The 26765-nt window shown below is 37.1% G+C and overlaps 1 protein-coding gene across 1 annotated transcript; it reads right to left on the reverse strand.

The window, feature by feature from the left end:
* Positions 1–12032: 12032 nt before the first annotated feature.
* LOC147511516 (uncharacterized) lies at positions 12033–15383 on the reverse strand. The gene is made up of 7 exons (XM_086598494.1): positions 15137–15383; positions 14436–14636; positions 13770–14347; positions 13324–13698; positions 13022–13231; positions 12319–12798; positions 12033–12161 (listed from the first exon to the last, which is right to left on the reverse strand). The coding sequence occupies exons 1-7, from the start codon at positions 15381–15383 to the stop codon at positions 12033–12035; spliced, it is 2220 nt and encodes a 739-aa protein (XP_086454620.1).
* Positions 15384–26765: the final 11382 nt, after the last annotated feature.

Here is a 26765-nt window from a genome sequence, read left to right on the forward strand (position 1 = left end):
AAATCTGGCGAAATTACCACGTTTAATTTCGTCAGTCTAAGTCGAACGCATTTACGCTCGCTTAGTCGTTAATATCGCTCCAACAAAACCTGGCGAAATTACCACGTTTAATTTCGTCAGTCTAAGTTGAACGCTTTTACACTCGCTTAGTCGTTACTATCGCTCCGACAAAATCTGACGAAATTACCACGTTTAATTTCGACAGTCTAAGTTGAACGTTATTACGCTCGCTTAGTCGTATTATCGCTACAACAAAATCTGACGAACGTACCACATTTAATTTCGTTAGTCTAAATTGAACGATTTTACGCTTGCTTAGTCGGTTTCTCGCGCTATGTCAACATCTGATGACGTTATCCCGTTTCGTTTCGTCAGTTCTGCGTCGGATCATTTTTTTGCTCAATCTAATTTGGCAAGCTTAAAGTTAGCATTAGAGGCGTTTAATTCTATTTCGTGTCATCTATATAATTCAACAACATTGTCAGTTTTCCACAGGTATGTTATCTGACATCACAATGATATTCAATTGGCAACACATACTTTATTTTATTCAAAAAGAATTTTTAGCTCTATGGTATTACAAACGCAAAATCACATGATCATTGGTTTGGGCAAATCCAATAGTTCCTTACAAACTTTTCGTGATATACAACTCGCATAAATCTTTGTAATTCATCTTCTCACGTTCTAGTTCATCTCCCGCTTCTATTAAAGTCTCTGTCAATTGTCTTACGGACGATTAACAATGTGCCATTTGCACGTGATCTTGGCCGAGCCGCTCGTTTAAATCTGTCATTCGCTTGTTATTTTTCTCTGCCTCTTTTTGCGCACGTTTAAGATCCTGATCTTTGGTCGCCACGAGTGCCTTTAATTCTATCACATCTGCTTTTAAGTGTTTGTGTTCTTCCATTATCTCACAGGCTTTCCCAAAGTCTTCGTACGATCTCTGCTCGGCTTCTTCCGTCCGCTCGGTTAAGTTTTTGTTTTTGTTTTCTAACTCTCTGTTGGTTCCGCTTAACGCTTTGTTTGCCTCTTCCAATTTTCGGTTGAGTATTTTCACTTTCTCTATTTCTTCTACGGCATTGACTTCATTCGGATCGATACTTTTCTTTGCAACTTTTCATGAATTTCTTTGGCCCGTACTACCGCCGTTTTAACCTGCGGCGAAAAATATATGTTTTCATCAATCTTTCAAACTTAAACACAAGTTTGCAATAAATGATAAAAAAAAAAAAATACTATCATACCTGGTTCATAGTATCGAAAATCATTGACACTGCTCTGTCATATTCTCCGATGTTCTCCGTATTCTGGTCACAGTTTTGATATTTTTCGAGCCCCTCCATTGGCGTGGTCTCTGGCGATACCTTCGCTTCGTCGTCCAGACTTGAACATCTTTGCTTCATCTACCAATTTAATCGGTTTAGTGTTGGACATAAATTTCTTTACCGTCCTAACGCAATAGTAAAAGTCAACGGTCCACTTACTGTTAACAGATTCTGTGGTTTTTGTCACACCCCAAATTTCCAGACAATATTTAAAACAATTATATTTAATTATCTGGAAGCCCGGGGTGAAACAAAACCCAAAACCCTGTTATCAAACACTATATATACAAAAACTGAAATCAAAAGAAACGAAAAGGAAAAATCCTTAAATCACATTATTAAACTATAAAGAAACTAACCAACTCTTGAGAAAATCTTAAACCGGAAGACTCAAGAGCAACTCCAAATCACGTGTTTTGACTCCACCCTCTATGTTCCTGAAGAACACACCCACGTTGCAAAACAAAGCAAACATGGGTTGACAAATTGAATTTGCATTTTATATAGTAGACTAACAACAAAATATATATCACAATCTTTCAAATTAATAAATATAACATTACCAACCATTTCAACTTGGAAGACAATATAGTTCCGTTTTCCAAAGCGGCGTTTAGTTTCTTCCCAAGTAAGGTTTCATCCAATATACAAATTCCATGAATCTCATATACAAGATTTCATTCCCACTTTCCAAAATAACTCACAACATAAATACCACTTACATTCTATTTATTAATTGCACATAGGATAACCTAATTAAATATGAGTTTGGTATACCTTACCTTTAAGCCAACACGCCGCCTTAGGGTAGGATATTCGTCCCCCGCAGAAAAAGATTTATAGATCCTACCCTCCCCGAAAAACAGAGTTAGACATCACAATAAAATGATTTATTTCAGTCAGTCAAATTTCCATTCATAACCAAACCTCATTTAAGACATTTAAGTCTAATTGATATAACCTAGTTCGTCCCGCATATTCGGGAAATCCCACTTATCATAATATATATATCAAGGGTAGTCATTCATATGATATCATCACGTCATAAAATTTCTGCGTGCATAACCATAGATCTCAGACTATCACAAGTCATTAATATTTTCGTAATGACATATCAAGTTATAGTCATTTCGCAGTCACATAAATATCACAATCATTTACTAATATTATTCAAAGTCACACTTCACATCCATAACATCTCACAATTTATATACTTTTACTTTAGTATCACTCGTCTACTTATGAGAACGAGGAAAAGTCACAACCAAGTAGTACATTCATCCCTTGTGAGTATCAACTCATACAAACCACGTAAACATTTATCATAAGAAATCATATACATCATATGCAATAACTCCATCACACGTAAAATCAATATTTTTTTTTTTGCTTATTAATTATCTTGTTGACTCCTTTATTCAAAGACCAGCCCAACCTTTTAGTTCCTACTCCACGATTTGCACTACACACATTTGCCAAATCACACATATCCTAATTACTTCACTCACACCGAGTACCACTACAAGACATACGTCCCAAGCGGGATATCGCCTTGAAACATACTTTCATCTTGTAAACTTCGTAACTTGTGAGTCACGACCATCTTCGGGCTTTCCATACACATAATCACAAAGCCTCTTTTGGGCATAACAAATATCAGTCATTCATGGACACATTCAATGAATACCTTAGGTCATTCCCCCACATTCAAGGAATACCCATCATAACACTAACGGGCCATTCATGGCACATTCAATAAATGCCCCGAGTCATTCCCGCCACATTCAAGGAATACTCAAACCTACATTCCCGGTACATTCAAGGAATACGACCAACCCTTTGCGAATACCTTAGTTCCTCTCAGGGTAGTCCAAACTATTGGGTCATTCATGGCACATTCAATGAATACCCATCTATCACATGACATCACAAGTCATAATATCTCATTACCAAATCTCGAGGTGGAGAGTTCTAAAGATGTGGGCGACACATTAAAACATTATTATCACTTATAATTTATACTAGCCTTACTCTTGTCAAAACGGACACACACATGCAGAGAGTCATTTTAGATGCGTCCAAGGCAAATCGGGCACTTAAATATCATTGAATATAAAACGGACTTATAATCAAACAAATACAATTTACATAACCACACTCATATACATAATATCGTAAACAAATAGTTCATTAGCCCAAATTTAAGTCCACACACACTAATGTCCAAAACAGATCCACATATACTAAAGTCTATATTCATATACAACTTTTATCTCCCACATATATATTTATGTAGTCTCAAAACAATAGTAATTTCTAACACAATTACATAGTTATCACAAATATATATATATATTATAGATATAGTGTAGTGGCTGCACTTTTGCTCAAAGCTGCCTACGTATCCAAATCTTTTAAGATTGGAATCAAGCCTTCGTAGTTCTTACTCCACATAGTCAATGCTATAGTTTTTTTTTTCTACATTCATCCAAATGACATGTAACTTAATATCTAGAAACTAGGGTATGTAGACATACTTTTTCATGTAGAACTCGAAGTCCCAACCTCAGCCTATCTAGAAGAAAACTTAAGTTGAAAACGGTAAAAATCCTAATATTCAGCAAACTAGATTTTTGACAGACTATCTTCCGAATGACACAACGTTTTCCACCGGTATCCAAACGCATCGAGGCTTTTTGTGTTGCAAAGCTGACACACAGAACTTACTTTCTCATGTTTTACAAAAATACCCAATCTCATTCTAAATGTGCCAAAACTAGGCCCAAACACAGTGCGAAGAAACTGATTTCTGACGCACTGTTTTCTGCCAGTCAAACTTCCAAACGTCATAATTAATTCCACAGGCCTTCGAATGCGATGAGGCCAATGGGAATAGAAAGCAGACTTTCAGATCTTAATCTTTTATGTTTTATAAAAATTCTAACTCTCACCCTAACTATTTTAAAACTATACTTGAACACGCGACGAGAAACTGATTTGGACGACGACTTTTTTTAACCAAACTTCCAAACCTTATATCTATCTCCATAGACCTCGGAATGCAACGAGGTCGATTGGGTTGGAAAGAAGACACTGAAAACTCACTTTTTCATGTTTTGGCGGGTGTTTGAATCTGACCCTAACTAGGTGAAAACTCAATCCCAAAGCAGGCACAGATTTGGCCCAAAACAAACTCTAACCCAAATCCCATCTAAATTAATAGAATCCGGTCCACTTAAAATAAAAAGGACCCAGCCCACAAAAACTTAAAACCGGCCCAAGCCCCATAAGTATTTCAACCCAACTTAAACACAACTTAACCCCTGGAGCACTATATCCTAGTCTCCTTCATCTCCCTCAACAGCCCACTTATCAATTAGTTACTTAGATTGATTTCTGTCAAACTGAACTCCCTAGTGGTAGAGCTTGGGTAGTACAATTATTGGCTGTAGCTTGTTTATCATTAGCAGTTAAAATGGAGGAGACTGTAGTGCCTCCATCTCTAGATTTGCAGGCGAACCCGCCAGCTTCGTCTTTGAAGTTAGGACTCTACAAATAATGGAGCTTGTGGTGCTGAGCACTTTGAATTCAAACCTTCTGAGGTTGCTGAAACAGTGACGTTTTTTGTATTAGGAGAATATCAAATTATGAAATTATGAACTTTGACCAGGCTGTGTCTTGTTTCATCTAATAACTTGGACAAAAGAGAGGGTGCTAAAGTGCCTTAAATTAATCCAATGTACCAAATTGTGAACCTTGACAAGACCGAATAAGATGTTTACAATTACTAATAATACTCAACAATGAGGACAAGTACGAATAATATTTTAGCACCATATATTCAAGAGAACTATTCTAAAATTCGAGATGTTGAACGGGAGCTACAAAATCTTACTTTAGAGGTGAAACTTACTGCTGGACCAAAGAAAGCAGCACTTGATCGAGCACTTGCGAAAGAAAATAGAAGTGTCACGTCAACGGAGAAGATACGGCTTGCCGTTATACGCTCCGGCAGCTATCTATCAATAGATTTCCAGCAAGAATTCTCCCTTCTCCTTTATGTGAAAAACTCCCTTTTTTTTTTTTTTTTCTTTTCTGTGTGTCCCATCAACTCCACGGTTGAACTCTTTTTTTTTGTTTGTTTTAAAACCACCCCGAAAAATAGGGAATGAGGTTTATCCACTTGACCCTATCTCTTTATAATCTTCATCCTTTTCTTTTCTTTTTATTTTATTTTATTTTTGTCTATTATTATTATTATTATTCTTATTATTTATTGTCTTGGGAAAAATATTAAATAAAAAAATATTATAGTTTTCCTCCGTGAAAGTAGTATACCCCGGATGAAGACTTGCCGATGGTGGTTGGATTCTTTGCTCCGTGATTTTATTTTGCCGTTTGTTTTCTTTCACCGACTTTGTGTTCTTTGCCTGCGACTATCTTTTGTAAGTATCACGGTTTCATTCTTTTCTGTATATACCAAACTAGAAAGATATTACATCTCCCCACACTTTTACATATATATGTTTTCTACGGTACATATCTTTTCCTCTTTGTGTGCCCTGGCTGAATTTTTGTGCATTGTAGTCTCGTCCCTCGAGGCATCATACATTATAGCGTTGGTTGTTCTCTCTTAGTCTCCGTTAAGCCCGTTTTTTTTGTGGAACATCTTCTTTGTACAATTCGCTATTTGTGTTTGGCAAGCTCGACTAATTCTTCTTGCGTGTTAATTCCGTTCCATCTTCTTTTTTTCACTATCGATATCGGCCGCCAAATATTGCATTTCTGAGAATCTTATTCTTCTTCGCCATTTCACTATGTGTCTCCTTGGACCTATCGAGCTGTTGTTCAATACCCCCATAGTGTTGGAAATCAACAATATCATCGAAATAGCTTCGGATCTACCAATCTTTTCGTCGTAACATTCATGAAAGAAGAAAGGTTGTTCTCCACTTCCTTGTCCAATTCAATGTTTGGTAGTGTACTTTCGCATTTCATGTTAGACACAAAATAACTCGTGTTAGTCAACAGTTTACTCGTAGTACAATTTTCAATACTTATGTTTTGGCTTAACTTCGAAATTTGGCCGGCGACTTTTAAAATCTGTCGGATTCCACTTTCCTCGCATAAGTGATGCGAAATCTATCCCATCCGGTGTATACTTTTGGGAACCCCTTTAAAAGTTCTCGTTTGAATCCTTGAATTCAACTTCAAATTTTATGTACCCTTTTCGTCGATTATGGCTTTTTCGGTCGTATCAACGCGAAGATTTCTTGAGCCCCAAACCTTTGTTAAATTCATTTTGTAAGCGGTCGCGGCTCGTCGTAAAGATTAACCGTAGCGATATTGGCGGTTTCGGTGCAATTTGTCACCACTCCAATAATTGCGCAATTTCTTTGTTCAACGGAATTGTATTCCCCGCAATTTAATTGTGTGTAAGCCATTACTACTTCATCTTCTTCGACTTTCGTTTCAAATTTGTACACTTCTTCCATCTCAAATTTTCGAGTCCTAGTATTTTCTCAGATTTCCTTAGCGACCATCGAGCGGTTTTGGTCGTAGTCGTTGTAGATTCGCCACCTTCTTTTCCACCTCACCAAGTCTCCGTCGTCATCGAAGTTTTTTTTTTTTTCTCGATTATCTTTCATCCGTGTAATGATCGTTTCTACAAAAAAAAAAAAACTGGGTTAGATAGCTCAAAACCGGATGCACTAGCTCCACAAAGGTGAACCGGGTGTTTTAAGGCAACAGGTACGGTGCCCTTCCTTTGCTGGCAAAGCACCGTATCATGTTTTGTTATTTCATTCCGGATACACTTTGGCTATGTTAAAAAGAGTAGGTACGGTGCCCTTCATTAATTGGCGATGCACTGTATCGTATTTGATAACATCAAATTTGAACATGAGCGCCAGTATCTCTTCCTCATCGTCTTCTCCAGCTGAAGATCACTAAAAAAAAAAAAAAAACCAAGTTAATATATTTTTGTGTCGCCACCACATGTCCGAAACAGAGAATTCCTAAGGACAAGATGCAACAGTTCAAAGTCATGCATATAACAAAAAAAAAAAAAACAAGCTGGGGCTTGAGGGTCGTACTTTTGATGTTGGGACTTGGGATTAGAAAGGTTCATGTGCATAATGTAAACTGCCGAAGGAGTTTCTCTGTGTTTTCAATGCTTGTGATGATGGAGACGACTCACACAATTTGGGCGACGCCCACAAGAACAAGGTTTTCCTACCATGATCGCTTGGACCTTTGGTGGTAACACTGTTGCTATAGCTGAATATAACGAGTATAAGTTTAGCTTACCGTGAATCCAAGATGAGTTGAACAGTGCTAAACAGTGCTAGTTCGATGGAAGGCGCCACACAGCAGCAGTAATACGGAAGAAGCCAAGTTTTGTGCGATGTCAAAGATTTTTCTGCTTACGTTTGTTTTGTTGGATGAGCGTAAAGTGTTTTTGTGGATTGGGATGTGCGGCCACAACACTTATATAGGTTTCTGGCGGGTTTTCGAAGATCGGTGGGATTCGCCGCTCAACTCCAACTTCATCCCTAATCTCAAATCTTATCTACTCCATATTCTTATCTCATCCGAACACTTTGAGTCCAATTAAGTATTTAACTTCCTTTTATTATTATTATTACTAAATTGCCCTACGTTTAATTTTCAACGGTATAATCCAAGTATCACTATTCCATTGGCGCGCATCGTCGAATTCAAATTCAGATTATTATTACGTTGACAGCGTTGATCTGATTTTCACCAATCGATTTTTTTGCAATTTTATTTCTATGCATATTTTATTTTATTTACATTGCATTTTCGCCATCTTTTATTTAACTACACATTCGTCCCGTGATATCGTTAGTTTGACATTATTTCGTTACGCTAATTTTTTTTTTTTTTTTTTCGATGATCAATTTTCCAATTATTTCTTTTTCGCGACAACTTCGCTATACATTCGGCTCATTTTTTTTTCTTTGCCATATGAACTTTGTTCGTGATGCCAAAGAGGGTGATGTTCGACCCCCACCTATGTGGCAAATGTCCATTGGTAGGAGTCTCCACTTTATTCGTTTAATCGACCGGGCTAAAGCCCAATTCGCAATATCATGGATCAATGTCTGGGCCCATTAACTTATGTGGCTAAAAAATTTGAACTTTAGCCACATGGCTTTGCCACTAATGTATGTTGATTTATGTCCAGATTCGTTTTCTTATCAAAGAGATAATTATCGGTTGAAAGTTATAGTATATCACAATTACTCAAGCTACAAGATTACTTCGAGCTACAAGGACTCTACTCTACCTATATAAATACCAAACTATTTTTCATTCGAACCACGTTCTTGAGACTTGATCCCCACCGATAATTTAGTGCGTAGGCAACCGCAAGGTCTGATCTGATCTCATCATTCTCCGATCACCATCATTTTTCTAATTACTTTTCTACATTCTTCGTCTTTTTCATCAACACTTGGTGTTTTGATCATATTTGGTCGAAACATAATTACTAATCAAAAGCTTAAAATTACAACACACCATCCATGCTACCATGTGCCTTTAACAATCACTCACTATCGTTAGATATATGATGTTTCACGCTTCTTCCTTCAATTGAAAAGGTATATGTGCGTTCTCAATGGCACATTTTTTGTTAATATATATTTTATTCGATATCCAAATAAATCATACAATTATACAAAGGACTTTCATATCGTGTTTTACTCAAAAACCGTTCGCTATTATCTTCATGTTGATATCTTGAAATCAATTAATCTTACATTTACTGTTTGACGGATTTACGGATTGAATGATCTATTTTAGCTTTGCACATAGGACAAAAAAAGTGGATAAAAGGAAATATGAAATTTCTTGACCACTTCAAATCTTGGGGCCTTACATTACATTTCTCTATAAAATAGATTATGGATTTCAGATTAGTTCATTATTATTTTTTGGGTAAATTAGCGATACCCCACATTTAAAGATCGTTGCGATACCCCATATTTGAATATCATTTGTCATACCCCACATTTCCAACTTCTTTAGTCAACAATTAGCTGACCAAGTCAAACCGTTAAAAAAAAACTCAAAAATAAAAATAAAAATAAAAATCAACCTAATTAAATAGTGGAGATTACCAAAGTACCCCTCTACTAAACTGACCATTCAACTTTAAGATTTTTAAATCCAACACACAAGAACATGTATTTAATAATTTCACTTTAAATCAGTTGCAATTGTTTTAAATTAATAATTTCACTGTAAATAATTTGGCAATTGTTTTTAAATTTTGGTAGCATGGTTTGAGAGGAGAAATATTAAAAAAAAATGAGAGAAAAAAAAAAAAAAGAGGAGGACGACTGTGACAATAGCGGCATAGATGGATCTAGGGGTACTTTGATAACCTCCACTATTTAATTAGGTCAATTTTTATTTATTTTTTATTTTTGAGTTTTTTTTTGTTTGACTTGGTCAACTAACTGTTGACTAACGGAAGTTGGAAATGTGGGGGTATCGCAAATGATCTTCAAATGTGGGGGGTATCGCAAAAACGATCTTTAAATGTGGTGGTATCGCTAATTCCCTCTTATGTTTTTTGCTTGGTAAGTTTATCTATTGTATATAAGAAAAAGGAAAGTTGCAAAAGCGTCTCACCAGCCACATGTTGATCGATAACAACTCATATCAAGTTCATGTTACAAATCTAAAATACAGGCCATTAGGATTCTCCCATTTATACAATCATGGGAGATTTCCTACATACACACTCACTTCATCCTTATCTAGGCTAGATCTTCTTTTTGCAACAATATCAACTGCAAAATTAGCTTCTCTCCATGTATGAGAAAACATACATATTTGCAATTTGCTTTTACACCACCCCCGTTGTTTACTGAGTTGCCATGGTATCTTGCTCGTGCTAAAAGCTTATACCGCAGCTGATGAGTCAGATTCTAACTATAAGTTCAGCCAACCTTTCTCAATTGCTATTTCCGTCTTCTCAAGAATTGCATAACACTCAGCAATATAGTTCGTCTCCACCCCCAAGCCCTTACAACTCACGAGCAGAAACTCCAATCCCCATTATGATCTCGTTAAGTAGCACCCCACTTTGCTGGTCCAAGATTTCCTATGGAGGACCCGTCAACATTAACTTTGACTTGATCTACTTCAGGTAGTAACCACTTGCATTCCTTGATTTGTGGAGCTTTCCTTAGTTTCAGTTCAGCACCCAAGCCAATCTCACAAAGTGGTCATGTGCAATACCATACATCGTGCACACACTTTGAAGTGTGTATTGCACAGTTAACTTGTTGCTTCACATACTTAATTTGTACAAAAGGTAAAGTTTTACCTTCGTCTTCAAAGTGTACCTTATTTCTGTGAAACCAAAGAGCCACCATGCCATCCACTACTACTGCTTCCCACATATGCCTCACTAGCACACTACTACCCTGAGCCATCCTTCGAGCTTGTGTCAGACTAGAGAAGCTATTTCTCAATTGGAATTTACTTGTTATCCATTCCCACAATTGCCTCACAAATGAGCAATGCCATGCACAACAAGTGATTAAGATTTTCACCATCCATTTTACAAATCTCACATCTTGGTACCAGCTGCACCCCTCTTCTCTGAAGTTTTTTCTAAGTTCTGCTGCACAATTTCTCCCCAGTTTCCATGCATTCGCAGCCGTACTTGGGTGTATGTATGTGAGCACGTACTCCATAACACCTTATGCTAGCTGACCTTATTCTCTTTACTTCTAATATCTACATATGCTGATGTAGTTGATTGGTAAACTGAAGCATGGTAAAACTGAAGTTGAGACGATTGGATTAGACCAACCAACAAGTATAGTACATGGAGGAACAAAATTGATCGAATCTAATATACATATTTTATATCATTAAGTGATACAAATTAGGGAATGAAAGCCAAGAGCTCACATAAGCGAAATGAACACAACACAACGAACACAACCAAACCACGTGAAGATGGTAAGAAGCACCATTAGCGGCGACAAAAAATCAAGCTTTACCAAAGAAACTGGAGAAATGAAAAAGTAACAAAACTAAAAATTGAAGTTTTTTTTTTTTTTTTTTTTTAATTAAGTTGGGGTTAAGGCAAACCCCAACCTGTTATATTGCAAATAGTTAAACCTTACAAATCCTCCTAAGAGTAGATCATTAAAAGGAGGAATACAAAGACACAACAATAATGATAAGCTTCAAGCCTAACATACTTAAGATAACACGTACATTGACCATGCCACATTCGAACCTAAGAAAGTAGAGATAGTAATCCTACTTCCTATGAATCATATGCCACTCAAGTCATAACGCTATTCATTTTTTTTTATTAATTAAATTAAAAGCTACAAAAAAAAAACACAAAAATCTAATAACTATTATTTACAAAATTAATATTGAGTGCTTATGGAGGGTGTATGCTACTGAGATTGTTTTGGATTAGAATGACCTTTGTTATATAAACATATGCATCAAATTCATTCATTTATCAGAAAATTTAAGAAGTCATTATCCTATCAAATATTATATTTTTTTATCTAAAAAGATCTAGATTCAAATCCTCATATACAATGAAGGGTTCCTTATTTCCTAACCATATGTATAAAAAGAAATTGAGAAATAAACATCAAAGCTCAAAAGTTACGAAATACACCTTCTCTCAAACTAAAGTAGGACTTCAGGATACACGATATTAGTTGTGTGGTTTGAAGAATCAGGAAGGAGGATGACACTGATTCGTTTTGAAGAAGTGCATCTTGATAACGCCACATATAATTGACCATGGCTAAATACCTGGTTTCGCAAATCAATACCAACGTACTTAACAGACTGCCCTTGTGATTTGTTTATCGTCATTGCAAACGACAATCGAATCGAAGGCTGTCGTGCCGGTCATTTGAAATGGTATTTCATTGGTCGGCGTTAATGATATTCTCGGGATAAAGCGTACATTCCCTGCTTTTTCTCCAGTTAAGATTAGAACTTGCACCACATGTGGCTTTGTGCACACAATCATCAGGCGCGTGCCGTTACAAAGTCCATCTGTTGGTGCTATATTTCTCAGCAACATTACTGGGCATCCCTTCTTGAGAGTAAGCTTGAATGGAGGCAACCCAGAAGGATCGAGTGAGTTCAAGTACTCTGTCGGATAGCTATTTGCATTTCCACTATCAACAACACTGGCAGCGCCTAACTTGTCAGCACCTAAGCAAACAATTTCTTCCCCAGGAAACATATCTAGTGCAGTTTCATTTATAGTGCTAACATCATCGTTGCGTGCTGAAAGGATAGTCCGCTCGGTCAAATAATTTGGGTCAGCTTCATACTGCCCACTTAGACCGGGATATACATTATTTAGCAAGTCATGAAGATTGCTACAATTTTGAATCTCTGACGGCAATTGAACACTTTCTTCTGGTTTCATTCCAACCTGAAAATTTCAAATGAGAGCATATGAGATGAGTGATTGTGTATAATTTAAAATGGTCAGCAAAAAAACATTATTTTTTTCAAGAAATTAAGTAATACCTCCATCAAGAAATTGGAGAGCAACACGTTCTCTGGCAAGTCACTGTCTAATCTCATATTTTGCACCAAAGATAAAACATTGATGTGTTTCCAGAGTAAAGAGACCTTCTCAGTGATGCACCTACAATATCCTCACGTTCACCTTGTGGTACAACTGGCAGAATTTGTCGGAAGTCACCGCCTAGAACAACAGTGATTCCACCAAATGGTCTTTCATTGTTATAAACATCCTGGAGTGAACGGTCAACTGCTTCAATACAAAATCTATGCTGCATCGAGACTTCATCCCAAATTATCAGTTTTGTTTCTTTAAATAGACCTGCTTGGAGCGAATCCTTTTTGAAGCCACACATAGAGTTCTCCAACATATCAAAAGGAATAGAAAAAGTTGAATGAGCTGTTCTACCACCATCTAATAAAAGTTTACCTTAATACCAGATGAGGCAACTGCAATCACAATATGTCCTAGATGACGACATTTAGCTGCAATTGTATTATACACAATTGTCTTTCCTGTACCTGCAGCTCCATTTAAGAAGAAAATTCCCCCTGCATTTTGCATGACTGAATCAACCACGGTATCAAACGTATGGCGTTGCTCATTGTTAAGACGATCAATGTTACGGTTGATTTGTTCATCTTGTAAATCAAACTGGAGTTGGCGTTGCTCCCAAATTAGTCTATTTCCAATCCCTTTGTTCCATTGTTTTAGTGGTCGGGGCATCGGGGGAAAGTCTTCTAGAGTTTTGTTTTTAGATTCCATGAGAAACTGCTCCAATAGATGCAACCCGTAATCTGTCACCTGTAGGAAAATTGTGTATTAATAATATAATATAGGCTACATGAAGGAGGCATTAATATAATATCTGTCACCTGCTCTTTTGATGGATTAGGAATGTTGAAGATAGTTCGTAATTTGTGTGCTAGGTCGTCACATATACTTATTGAGAATCTATCCCACAACAGATGTGGTTGCACTGGATTGCATTCCAACAGAATAATGCCGAACAATCTCCTTAGCTGATATCCAGTATTCATTATCGCCGCTTCTTCTAAACAATGTATCCACTCTCCATCATCTTCAAGAAGTCCACGTGCAACACACGCAGCCTTGAATGTTGGATGAGGAATACCTTCAAATTTGCAAAGATCCTCAAATGATGTTTGGCCCTTTACGATGGTCAATAGTAGACGCAAGTAAAACCTCTCTCCCTCATTGGGCTTGGCAAAATACATCCTTCTAATAGTATAACCACTGCTTCTTTTAGGCCATACCTTTTCTGTTTTGTGCCAAACAAAGTGCTCGGGGAATTCTAGGTAAGTATAGGCCTGAGCATCTGGATTTGAAGCACAATAGTCGAAGAATGAAGTGAGACTCAACTTTTGTCGTTTCGCCCTCTCAAGAATATTCTCCATCGGTTCCTTAGGGTTGAACACAACATGATGCATACCTGGCAACAAATCATAACTTAACAGTATGGCATTCCAGTATAACTTAATAGTATATTGATGAAAATTGTTTAATCAAGTGTTAAATACTTGGCAAGTGAAGAGATAACCTTACAACAGTTGGAAACTCTTCATGTAAGGAAAACCCAAATAGCCGCCAAGTTGCTTCTGGTGGTCCAATATATCTGGCATCAATGTACTGTTTAATCTCATTTCCGCCGTCCAACACCATTGTTGTTCTGTCATTGCCCTTGTAGATGTACTTGTGGATGTACTTAACACATTGCAATCCTGCACACACTTCGACATTAATGTGACAATTAAACATCCTCACCAATTGTGGATTATATGGGACAACGTTCCTATTGTTAACCTCTTTGTCTTTCACCAAATAGACACGTCCGTGTTGCGGACATATATAAAGTGGATAACCGCTTTTTGTATGGTTGTCGTCGTCTGTAAACTCATGTGGAAAATGCTTTGTGCACTTGCCATTTTCCATACACGGTGAGTTCATATTTTTAACACCACATGGTCCATGGATCATACAACTCTTTATTGTATCAAAGAGAAAGGGATCCTTATCTGGGTCGGGAAATTCTGCAGATATAATTTGATCAATTTAGGCTGCGGTACAAATTTTATCTTCATGCTTGAGGAAAAAGAGTGCATGCATGTGCGGGAGGCCACGCTTATGAAATTCAATGGTGTACACATGAGCTACTTCACGGCCAAACACATTTTTTTCTTGATAAATTTCATTAAAGCTCTTCCCTTCAGTTCGAAAACACGGGCAAGAACATCAGGTCGATCAAATGCATTTTGGTTCTCCAAAAGGGCTTCTTGCACTTCTGGCCAGTGAGGATTAGCCGTCATCGTAAGGAATATATATGGATGCTTATTGTAACGTGTTATAACCATCGAGTCTTGAAAGATCTCATACATGTACCTTGGACTTCCAATGAATGATGATGGCAAAATAAACCGTTGACCAACCTGATCAGGATCCGTACCCTCAGCTAAATCTGTCAAACTCATGTACACTTCAGCACGAAGATCCTTTTGGTGGGTATAATGATAGTTGATAAGTGCTCAAAAAGTGCTATTTAACCCTCGATTATGCCTCTTGTTTAGCCATCTTAGTGGACTAATAGTGTTTATAAGTTGTGTTTTAAGATTCTACAGGTAAAAAAAAGAGTTTTGTAGAATATTAGAGAAAATGGGGTAAAACGGAGCAATTCGGAGCATTAAGGATCACATGGGAAGCCCGTGGACAATCATGGAGAAGACCAAGGAATTGGAGCTGTTAAAGATGTGACTTGGACCTATTTTAAAGTCTATTTGGAAGCCCAAGGCCAAAGGATTCGTTGTTTGGACCAAAGCCCGCAAAAGAGGATAGAAGGATAGAGCAGAAGAGAGAAAATCGGCTTACGTGCGGGGGATGTATCAAGCGCCCAGACGCATTGATTACATCTGGGGACGATAGATCGAAAGGCCCGAGACGCATTGATTAAGTCCGGGACGCATGAATCATTAATCGTAGCCAATTCCTTCTCGGTTTTGAAGACGAAGTCGGACTCACGAAAGAAGTCTATTTGTATTAGGAAACAAATGACGGTTTGGAATGCTTCTAGAGCTCATTGTAACCCCTATAAATAGAGGACCTAAGTGCCTCATGTAATTTGCCAATTCACTTATATTCTTGTCTCTTAACTTGAGGCAGAGAGAGAGATTAATAATAAAAAGATCGGTTTTAACTAGTCGAGTCTTAATAAATTAGTCTTTCTAGTCTTATGTTCTTCGACTCTTCTTCTTCTCATTCTTCGTGTTCTTCCTTCTATATGGAAGGCTAATCTTCTCCTTCAAGGGAGGAGATGAAGCCCGGTGCTTAAGGTTTAATGATTCTTACGGTTTATGGTGTTCTTCAATCAGGTTAGTTCTTTATATTTTTAGTTATTAGTTCCATTGCCCTTTTGGGGATGGAAGTATAGATTAAGGTTTTATTTATTACAATTGAATAGCATGCTAGTTTAGGGTTTTATTTATTGCAATTGAATATTTGCTAGTAACATGCTTTTATTTATTGCAATTAAATATAATGCTAGAATAGAGTTTTATTTATTGTAATTGAATATTATACTATTTTTCTCTATTTTTCTTCTAATTGTGTAGTGTTTGAGTAAGGGAAGTATTCCTTGTGTTTGCCTTAGATGGTGATTCATTGAATAGCTGCCCAAGCTCACATAAAAGGAAAGAAGATACTAGTAACATGAACATAGGAACAACCTTAAGTAGAGTTAATTGTTTAACGATGTTTCACCCTAAAAGGCATCGGCACTCATTTCGATTGCCTGACAGTAGTCTACTTGGGAGAACAACATGAAGCAAAAAGATCATTGAATCAAAAGCATTGGTGGATTTGAATCTCTTGAATCTATCTCTCTCATATTCTCTCCTTATTTCCAATTCTTAGTTTTAGTATAAGTTTAGTTAGTTAGTTTAGTTTAGTTTAGTTTAACATTAGAATCTACAATATCCATAATAATAGTTTTAATCCCTCAAACCCCCTTTCCAATCCTGTCCTTCATATAAACATACACTTAAAAGTGGAATGATACCTTACTCATCCTTTACTTATTGAGGGATAATTAGGTTTTGATACGCTTCTTTTTGTTCAACGACCATCATCTATCTACATCACCCATATAACATCTCACACACAAAAAAGAGGTGAGGTCAAATGGCGCCGCTGCCGTTTTAAGTTGTTTATGTTTAACGTTTTCTTTCAATATTAGAACTTTGGATCTTGAGGCAATTTTAGTCGCATCATCCAACCTTTTGAGAAAGAGAGAAGCTTGAAGGACATCTCGAAGACAAGATCTACCATCCAGGTTAGTCAAATCTTCATTTTTTTTATTGCTTTCTTAGTATAGTTGCATCATAGTTTAGTTTATTGCTTTCTAGTATAATTGTATTTAGGATCTTTTCAACAATTGAAGTTGTAAGCCAACACAGCGAAATATCAAACTCTAGTGTTTCTTGTCTGAATCTTGACAAACGGACTATCGTCTGTGGGACGTGGTACTTAAGCAATCCAAGTGATTCACCATAACCCTAAAAGAGACAGCTTTAGACAACGGGCGAGATACTAGCTGCAAAGCCCAACCAAGTTGAAGGAAAGTAGTTTTGCATATTAGTATAATTTAGAATAGTTGCATATTAGTTTAATTGCATTCAAGCATAATAGGATAGTTTTCATCATCTTCGCATAGCAAGAATACTAGACAGGATTGATATAAACTAGCATGGCCACACGCAATGATGGAGGTGTTTTGGACACCAATAATCTTGAAGCTATCCCACCCATGCAAGCACAACAGAGGAAGAAGTTGAGTGATTTCTATTCGCCAATCATTAGAGACCCACCCAGCAGTATTATTTTTCCAGAAACAGAAGCTAACCAGTTTGAGCTTAGAGCATCTGTAATCTCTATGCTTCCAAAGTTCAACGGTTCAGACAATGTTCAGCCTTATGTTCACATGAACAAATTTCTATCATCCCCTCGAACTTTCAAGAACCGTAATATCAGGGATGAGAGTATCAAAATCATTCTGTTCCCACTCTCACTCGAAGGTAAAGCATCTGAATGGTTAACTGCACAGCCGATCAATTCAATAGACAACTGGGAGAAGTTGAGAACAAAGTTTATGAACAAGTTTTACCCACCCCAGAAGACAGATGCCATGCAGCAAGCCATTAGCAATTTCAAAGGAAAAGTGACTGAAGAATATCATCAAAGCTGGGAGAAATTCAATGATCTGCTAGTCTCATGTCCACATCATGGATATGACAAGAGCACACTGGCTCATTTTTTCTATCGAGGACTCTCGATGATGAACAAGCAGATGATACAGTCAATGCACAAAGGCAAGTTTACATCGATGGATGGAGAGGAAGCTTACAACTTTCTCGAGAATTTAGCTGAAGAAACACAACAGTGGACTACTAGCAACGAGGATGTCGCTAGCATGGAGGGGGAGCCAAAGCAATTTGGTTACCAAGCACAATCAGATCAAGAACTGAAGTCTACATTGGCCAGCCTGGCTACCAGCATTGAAACTCTGAGTAAGAAATTTAATCAGTTCTCTATGAATCTTTCCAAGTTCAACAAGTCTTAAGATAAATCTCTCCCAGTCATGCAAGCTAGCCAATACTGCGAAGTCTGTTCGGACACTTCCCATGCAACTCTAGAATGTCCTGGTTACTATCAACATGCATTCGTTGGAGAGTACAATATAAACTCATTTCAAAGGCCCAACCAAGGTGGTAATAACTTTCAAGGTAATTATTGGAGACAGAATACTGGACCCCTAGGTTCTTAAGATCAAAGTTATATTCCACAGATAAGTCAAGTTTCACAGTTGGTCCCTCAACAACAATTATACTCTCAACAAAATTCCAATACAAGTGGAGAGTTAGTGCCTGATCCTAGGAGAAATTATGTCGCACTTGCCAACCTGGAGAATGCAATTACTTTGCTATCACAGAAAAATCAGAAGTTTGAAAGTGTTCTAGAGCTTATTGCACAGTCTCAGCTTAATCTCCAACAATTTCGTGCAAGTCAATGTTCTAGAATGGAGTCTCTAGAGGCTAAGGTCGACAAACTCACCACTCGCTTTGCCTCAGTAAAGACACAAGCCACTCAACCTAGCTTATTGGAACCAATATTGAAGAGTGAAGATGTATGCCACATTGGGACAACTTCTAGTATTGATCACCTCCATGATCATGTTAGCTCGATTACTACTCTCGATCGATTGAAGATAGACAACAAGGTTAACTTACCTTCTCATGATGACATTGCTACAGAGCAATCGGTCAAGATTTCAAATAAAGTTCAAAAGGAAGTGGGGGAAATCCTTTCCACTCCCATTTGTCAAGATGACCAAGACAAGATATGCAAGAATGTCAAGAGAAAGAAGAGGAACATTACGTCGATGTGTTTGTACCGAAGGCACCTTTTCCTATATTTTTTCTCAAAGCAAAAAGGACAAGCAATTTTAGAGATGAAGGAGGCATTTGAGAAAGATAACATCAATATCCCCTTTTCAAAGCGATCAAGCAGTTGCCATCATATGCCAAATTCTTGAAGGATGCATGCAACATAAAGAGAAGTACTCATGTTCCAAAGCAAGCGTTTCTAGCTGGACAAACAACATCTATTATCCATCAGCAAGCTCTAGTTAAGCTCAAAGATCCAGGAAGTCCTACAATATCATGCAAGATAGGAGAAAAATTCACGGGTAATGCTCTTTTAGACCTTGGTGCTAGTGTTAATCTCTTGCCATATCATGTGTACCAAGTGTTGGGCCTGGAGAACCTAAAGCCTACAAAAGTCAAATTGAAGTTAGCTGACCGTTCTACCAAGATTCCCAGAGGCATAGTTGAGGATGTTCTTGTTCAAGTAGCCGCTTTCTACTATCCAGTGGATTTCATCAGGATAGACACCCGTGAAGCCTTTGATAAAATTCCAATTATTCTAGGCCGACCTTTCCTCGCTACCACGAAAAGCTTTGATAAATTATCACAACGGTGAAATGAAGATCAACTTTGGTAAGATGTCCATGGACATAAATATCTTTCACCTGTTGCATAAGGATTATGATGAAGCTGAAGGTGGAGAGGTGTACTTCCTTGATAGCATGATACAAGAATTCGTCCCATTCAAAGATACAATTGAAAGTGCTCAATCTACAGAAAACTGTGATGAACCTGAGAACCCCACCACAGAGGCGTTGCTAGCCATGTTCTTAGAATCTCTACAGAAAATTCAGAATTTAAGTGAGCAGAATGGAAAATTGACAGAGAGAGTATCATATCTTGAGAAGATGAACTCTACATTTTAGGATGAACAACAGACCTCTGCCCAGAAAAATTAGTTACTAGAAAATCAGCTTAAAGAAATTTTGGAAAAACAACAGAATCTAGAAACTGAAATGAGTCTTCTAAAGCAGAAAGTGAACCATATTGATAAGGAGAATTGCCTTTGTTGAAGCTTCTTCTACACCATCATCATGCGAACAAGAGAAGTATGTAAACCACCTACCGCCCACCTTGAATAAGCATGATCACCGGACATCCATTATCATTCTTGTGGTGGTAAAGGACACATCGATACTATTATCCTGTTAGAAAGAAAGATTTTCATCAATCTTCAACACGGAGGAACCACAAGGCCTATCACACAATCGCCGACTGAAATAGTTCAAGGTAGAGAAGCAACTTCACCAAGAATCTTTCCAAAGATATCAAGGAGTATTTTTAACAACCCACAAGGTGAGACCTCCTCGTCCTCCAAACATTCGTCAGATTTGGGTAAGAAAATCTGATCTCCTCACTCCAAATTGATAATACATTACGTCTTGGGGATCTGACATAAAAAGACCTAAAAATTCGGCATCAATGGTAATATCCTACCTTTTTCTCATCCATTTCATTTACTTCTTTATACATTGAGGTCAATCCATGCATAAGTAGGGGGAGGGTGTACTTGAGGTGTACTTGAGAAATGAATTTCGAAAATTAGTTTTCAAAAACAAAAATATTTTTGTTTCTATATCAGTAGCATGAGAAAAATGAATTTTAATGATGAGTCTGGGATACAGATTCTATACTACTTAATGTGAGTTTGATAGATAGTTGATATTATTGATTTCATTACCGCTTAGACTATTTATTGTGCTCGGACATAGTTCTTATTAATAGAATTCTTTATCAAGGCACCACCATAATACTTGGTCAGTTTTGTGTACTTTTGCTAGAAGAGAGATTTAAACCCCTAGTAAACTGGAAGTAGAATTTTTAGACTTAGCTCGTGAGACTTGAGCTTTATACTCATTCTTTGGAGAGTTCTTACAAAAAATCTGAGTCTTAGTGACTCATCATCTTTCAGTTCTTTTTGTCGTTGTAATATAGTCTCATTATTCGTTGATTTGGTTAATCACGAAGTGACATCAACTGGGGAGATAGCCATTAGGTCTTGTAGTCTATTCGAAACAGAGTATCATACTGATAAGTCAAGTAGTGAACCCATTTAGCCTTTATCCCACCTAGTAGGACCATCATGTTAAACCCTTTTGAGCCTTACAATAAGCCATTTTCTTTCATAAAACCCCCTACCCTTTACCCAACTCCAGACAAGGAGTATAGCCAAAATCTTTATCATCCATACCCATATGTTTCTGAGAATACGAGGGGCATAAGGAGGAAGAAAGACCACAAAAGGAAGATTACAAGGAAATATCAGAGAGATACAATGAAGACCATCATTCTGTTCAAAGTGAAAGAAGCTAGTGGAAAACAAGCATATCCAGTACTAATCAAGGATATACCATCGAAGTCTAAAAAAAAAAAAAAAAAAAAAAAAAGTTGAGCGTAATGGATGGAAAAGCTAAGACAAAGGAAAAATTTTCTCTGAATACGTAATTTGAAGAAATCTTCCAAAGAAAGAAGCAAAACCCTTAGTGTTTTTCAGAAACAACCTTAGAATCCTTTTTACCTTTCCTTCATAAACCAATACCTAAGCCAAGTTACAACCCATGACTTATCACTACAGTATGGTACGAAGTCTAGAATAGGTGAGAGGATGCTAAAGTGAAGGACCCGACACTTCATATGTGATTGACATTCTTTCCATGAGACTACTTTTATTTAGAAGTCTGTTTTTCAAGGTAGTATGTGGGATGTTCGTATGCATTATTCTTTTCCCCACATACATGAGGTAAAATAGTAGACCATCTTATGAGAGATTCTTTTCTGAGAGTATGACCGATGAGAATTGAAAGTCGAGATTATGTACCTATGGTAAATTAGGGATTCTGTTTCTTGGATAGGAGAGTATAGGAGATTGACTAAGTACAAACATAAGCCTTGATTGAGAATTTTGTCAATTTTTACTATCTCCCATCATAATCTATGAGTCTTTGCAGTAATGTAGTTAGCAATGGAGATCGCCTCTATTGAGTAAGCACTAAGTGGGTAAGGAATTTCTCTCTCAAAAAAATACTATCATTCTTGAACATGCTATTGATTGATTTTGTGGGTATATCAATTGAAAACCCTCACGAGACTATAACTCGTCCTTTTTGGGGAACATAAAGGTTTAAAGCCTTGTTGCATATGGTAAATGCAATCGCGATGCCTCGCTAAAAAATGAGTTAGGATTTTATTTTTGTTATTAGGATGTGATTTTGATCACTTATCTATTTTTTATCTTATTTGCTAAGAGACTAGCAAAAGGCTAGTTGGGAGTTGTGATAAGTGCTCAAAAAGTGTTATTTAACCCTCGATTATGCCTCTTGTTTAGCCATCTTAGTGGACTAATAGTGTTTATAAGTTGTGTTTTAAGATTCTACAGGTAAAAAAAAGAGTTTTGTAGAATATTAGAGAAAATGGGGTAAAACGGAGCAATTCGGAGCATTAAGGATCACATGGGAAGCCCGTGGACAATCATGGAGAAGGCCAAGGAATTGGAGCTGTTAAAGATGTGACTTGGACCTATTTTAAAGTCTATTTGGAAGCCCAAGGCCAAAGGATTCGTTGTTTGGACCAAAGCCATAAAAGAGGATAGAAGGATAGAAGCGTAAGAGAGAAAATCGGCTTACGCGTCTGGGACGATGTATCGTCGGCCATTGATTGATTCGATTAAGACGCGAATGAATAATCCTTGTATGAATCCAATTCCAATTCTTAGTTTTGAAGACTAAGTCGGACTCTGAAAAGAAGTCTATTTGTATTAGGAAACAAATGACGGTTTGGAATGCTTCTAGAGCTCATTGTAACCCCTATAAATAGAGGACCTAAGTGCCTCATGTAATTTGCCAATTCACTTATATTCTTGTCTCTTAACTTGAGGAGAGAGAGAGATTAATAATAAAAGATCGGTTTTAACTAGCTGAGTCTTAATAAATTAGTCTTTCTAGTCTTATGTTCTTCGACTCTTCTTCTTCTCGTTCTTCGTGTTCTTCTTTCTATATGGAAGGCTAATCTTCTCCTTCAAGGGAGGAGATGAAGCCGGTGCTTAAGGTTTAATGATTCTTCGGTTTATGGTGTTCTTCAATCAGGTTAGTTCTTTATGTTTTAGTTATTAGTTTCATTGCCCACACCAGGGGATGGAAGTATAGATTAAGGTTTTATTTATTACAATTGAATATCATGCTAGTTTAGGGTTTTATTTATTGCAATTGAATATTTGCTAGTAACATGCTTTTATTTATTGCAATTGAATATAATGCTAGAATAGAGTTTTATTTATTGTAATTGAATATTAGACTATTATTCTCTACTTTTTCTTCTAATTGTGTAGTGTTTTAGAGTAAGGGAAGTATTCCTTGTGTTTGCCTTAGATGGTGATTCATTGAATAGCTGCCCAAGCTCACATAAGGAAAGAAGATACTAGTAACATGAACATAGGAACAACCTTAAGTAGAGTTAATTGTTTAACAATGTTTCACCAAAAAAGGCATCGGCACTTTCCTTTCGATTGTAGTCTACTTGGGAGAACAACATAAAGCAAAAGATCATTGAATCAAAAGCATTGGTGGATTTGAATCTCTTGAATCTATCTCTCTCATATTCTCTCCTTATTTCCAATTCTTAGTTTTAGTATAAGTTTAGTTAGTTAGTTTAGTTTAGTTTAGTTTAACATTAGAATCTATAATATCTATAATAATAGTTTTAATCCCTCAAACCCCCTTTCCAATCCTGTCCTTCATATAAACATACACTTAAAAGTGGAACGATACCTTACTCATCCTTTACTTATTGAGGGATAATTAGGTTTTGATACGCTTCTTTTTGTTCAACGACCATCATCTATCTACATCACCCATATAACATCTCACACACAAAAAAGAGGTTGGTCAATAGTATAGCCGATTTTGCTCCGTAGAAGCCCAAGCATCACACAAAAACTCCTGAAATAATTTTCCACCACGGAGTATTGCTTTGAATATTCAAGATGACGCGTTCAAAAAAACGATATGCATAGAACACCATCTGAGTCAATCGCCTCGAATCGTCGTCATTGACATCATAAAGTTTCATTTCGGTTGACCATCCAAGCTCACCTCGAGGGAAAAACAAAGGATAATGCAGGGGTAGATAAGCGGGATTACATTTATCAATCCGCTTCAGTGCATTGCCTGATCTATAATGAAGAATGATATCCCTTGTGCTTCTGATTTCAGTTCCATCCCCAGGTATAACAACTGCAATTTCAATTGCTGAAGGAAGATTGTATCGCCGCTAGTCAGTAGATGTATTATAATGGAGATAAGCTGCCACGTCATTTTCCTCAGCTGTGCGAGCACTCAATATATCATATGCTTGACGAAATTTTTCAGAAAATCTATTACAATCTGACAATGTACTCTGAATGATATCTAAAACATCACGTCTCAATTCTGGATTTCGGCGATGACGCACATCAAGGGCACTGGCTGGGTCATAAACATATAGTTGAGCATAAATCAGATCTTTCTCAAGTTCTGGTAGTAATGATCCAATTTGATGGCGTAATTCACCATGAACGGTGAATGGAATAGGACCACTACCGCTGAATATTCGGTCATCTGGTTGACAACCGAGACTGGTAAATGCATTAGCCAAGTTATATTGACGAAGATGTTGTCTAAATGACCTAGCTTTGGCGTCACTACCATCATATAAATCTTGAATCGCAGGAGGCAATGGACTAAGTAGAGGAAGACTGACTTTTCCTTATTTGCAACACATCCCGAAAAAGGGTCTTTTGACTGATGTATTTGCTAGCCTTTCATCTTTCCAGTGCAGAGCTTTACAAAATGAGCATTCCACATCCATCTTTCCAAGATAATGACGAACATTATTGTGCATATTAGCAGGTTCTGCCATATTGACACCAGCTGTAAGAGGCTGAAAATAATCATCCACATCCATTTCGCTTTGGGTGTCACTAACATGTAGGGAAAAAATCCTAATGAGTTAGGAATGGATTTTTTTTTACTGAAAACAATGCTATAGAAAAACACAATGAAATTCAACTTACATATATGAAGATTAGACGATCTTTCGAATATTACGAAGGTCCGCTTCTAAGTTCTTTCTAGTTCGTTTGTTCATTCTACCACTTATGCGCTCTTTTTCTCTTTTATTGCGTTGGGCCAACTTGCGTCGAGAAGTCTGAGAAGGTGTATAAGCATTGGTCGGACTAACACTAAGATCATCCACTTCCATTTCATTTTGGGTGTCACTAACATGTAGAAAAAAAAATTCATAATGGGCTAGGAACGGAAATATTTTTGACTGAAAACAATGCTATAGAAAACACACAAAGAAATGAAACTTACATATGGGAAGAGATGGACACAGGTATATTTTGAAGGCCTGCTTCTAAGTTCCTTCTTGTTCGCTTGCTGCTTCTACCACTTATGAGCTTTTTTTCTCTTCTATTGCGTTGGGCCAACTTGCACCGAGAAGGCTGAGAGGGTGTAAAAACATTGGTCGGACTAACATTAAGAGTGGATTGTGGAGGAGTAACTACAACCTCATTTTGCACAGGAGGTGATTGGACTTGATGGCCTTCATTTCCTTGTGTTTCCAAAACCTGCATTTTATATTTGATAAAACATAACCATCAGAAGGCTGTAAACAACCACCGCCTATAATGAACGTATATATGTTACATACCTTAGCAAAGGTAGCAAGCACATGGTCAATGATCTGTTGTTTATGCTCACGTACTCGAGTTATATAATCCAACTCTTTGCTGCATGATGCAAGTATATGAAAAGCCGCATAAAAAAATTAAATGAGAATGTTGTCAAATTAACAAAAGAGTTTTTCTTTGTTACAAAATTTAAAAGTTTGAAATCATGTAAGAATCAAACATAACCAAACTGTGTGAAAAGGAACTTCAAATACTGAACAACAGATGAGGGTTCATTGGTAGAATTAGGTGTCATCGACAAACGTAAACATCAAATGCACTTGAATTAGGTGGTGCCTTATCCATGGCTGATAATCAAACATTGATAAGGAAATTGCAGCAAATAAATGGAAGTGGTATACAACTATGACCAGGAATAACTATTAAGGGAGGTTCGGAGTCGTGCAAAATGCAACCATGTCACCAGTACCTCTAATTAGAGTTATCGACTTTTGTATAATTAAAATATAAAGAGTTTCGATCCACTGGAACTTCTACCAAAGCTACACGCATGTACTATACTTTAGTGTGCATAGCAAAAGGGTCTAAAAGCATAAAAGAGGCAAAGAAAGAAAGTGCAAGAATTGAATAATGGCAATGTTCGTCTCGCAAAAGAAACAAAAACAGCATATATAGTCTAAAAAGATTGTTTCCCTTTTGCCCAACTACAGCCT

The sequence above is a fragment of the Coptis chinensis genome, chromosome 3 (genome assembly GCF_015680905.1).
Source record: "Coptis chinensis isolate HL-2020 chromosome 3, ASM1568090v1, whole genome shotgun sequence".
Classification (NCBI taxonomy): Eukaryota; Viridiplantae; Streptophyta; class Magnoliopsida; order Ranunculales; family Ranunculaceae; genus Coptis; species Coptis chinensis.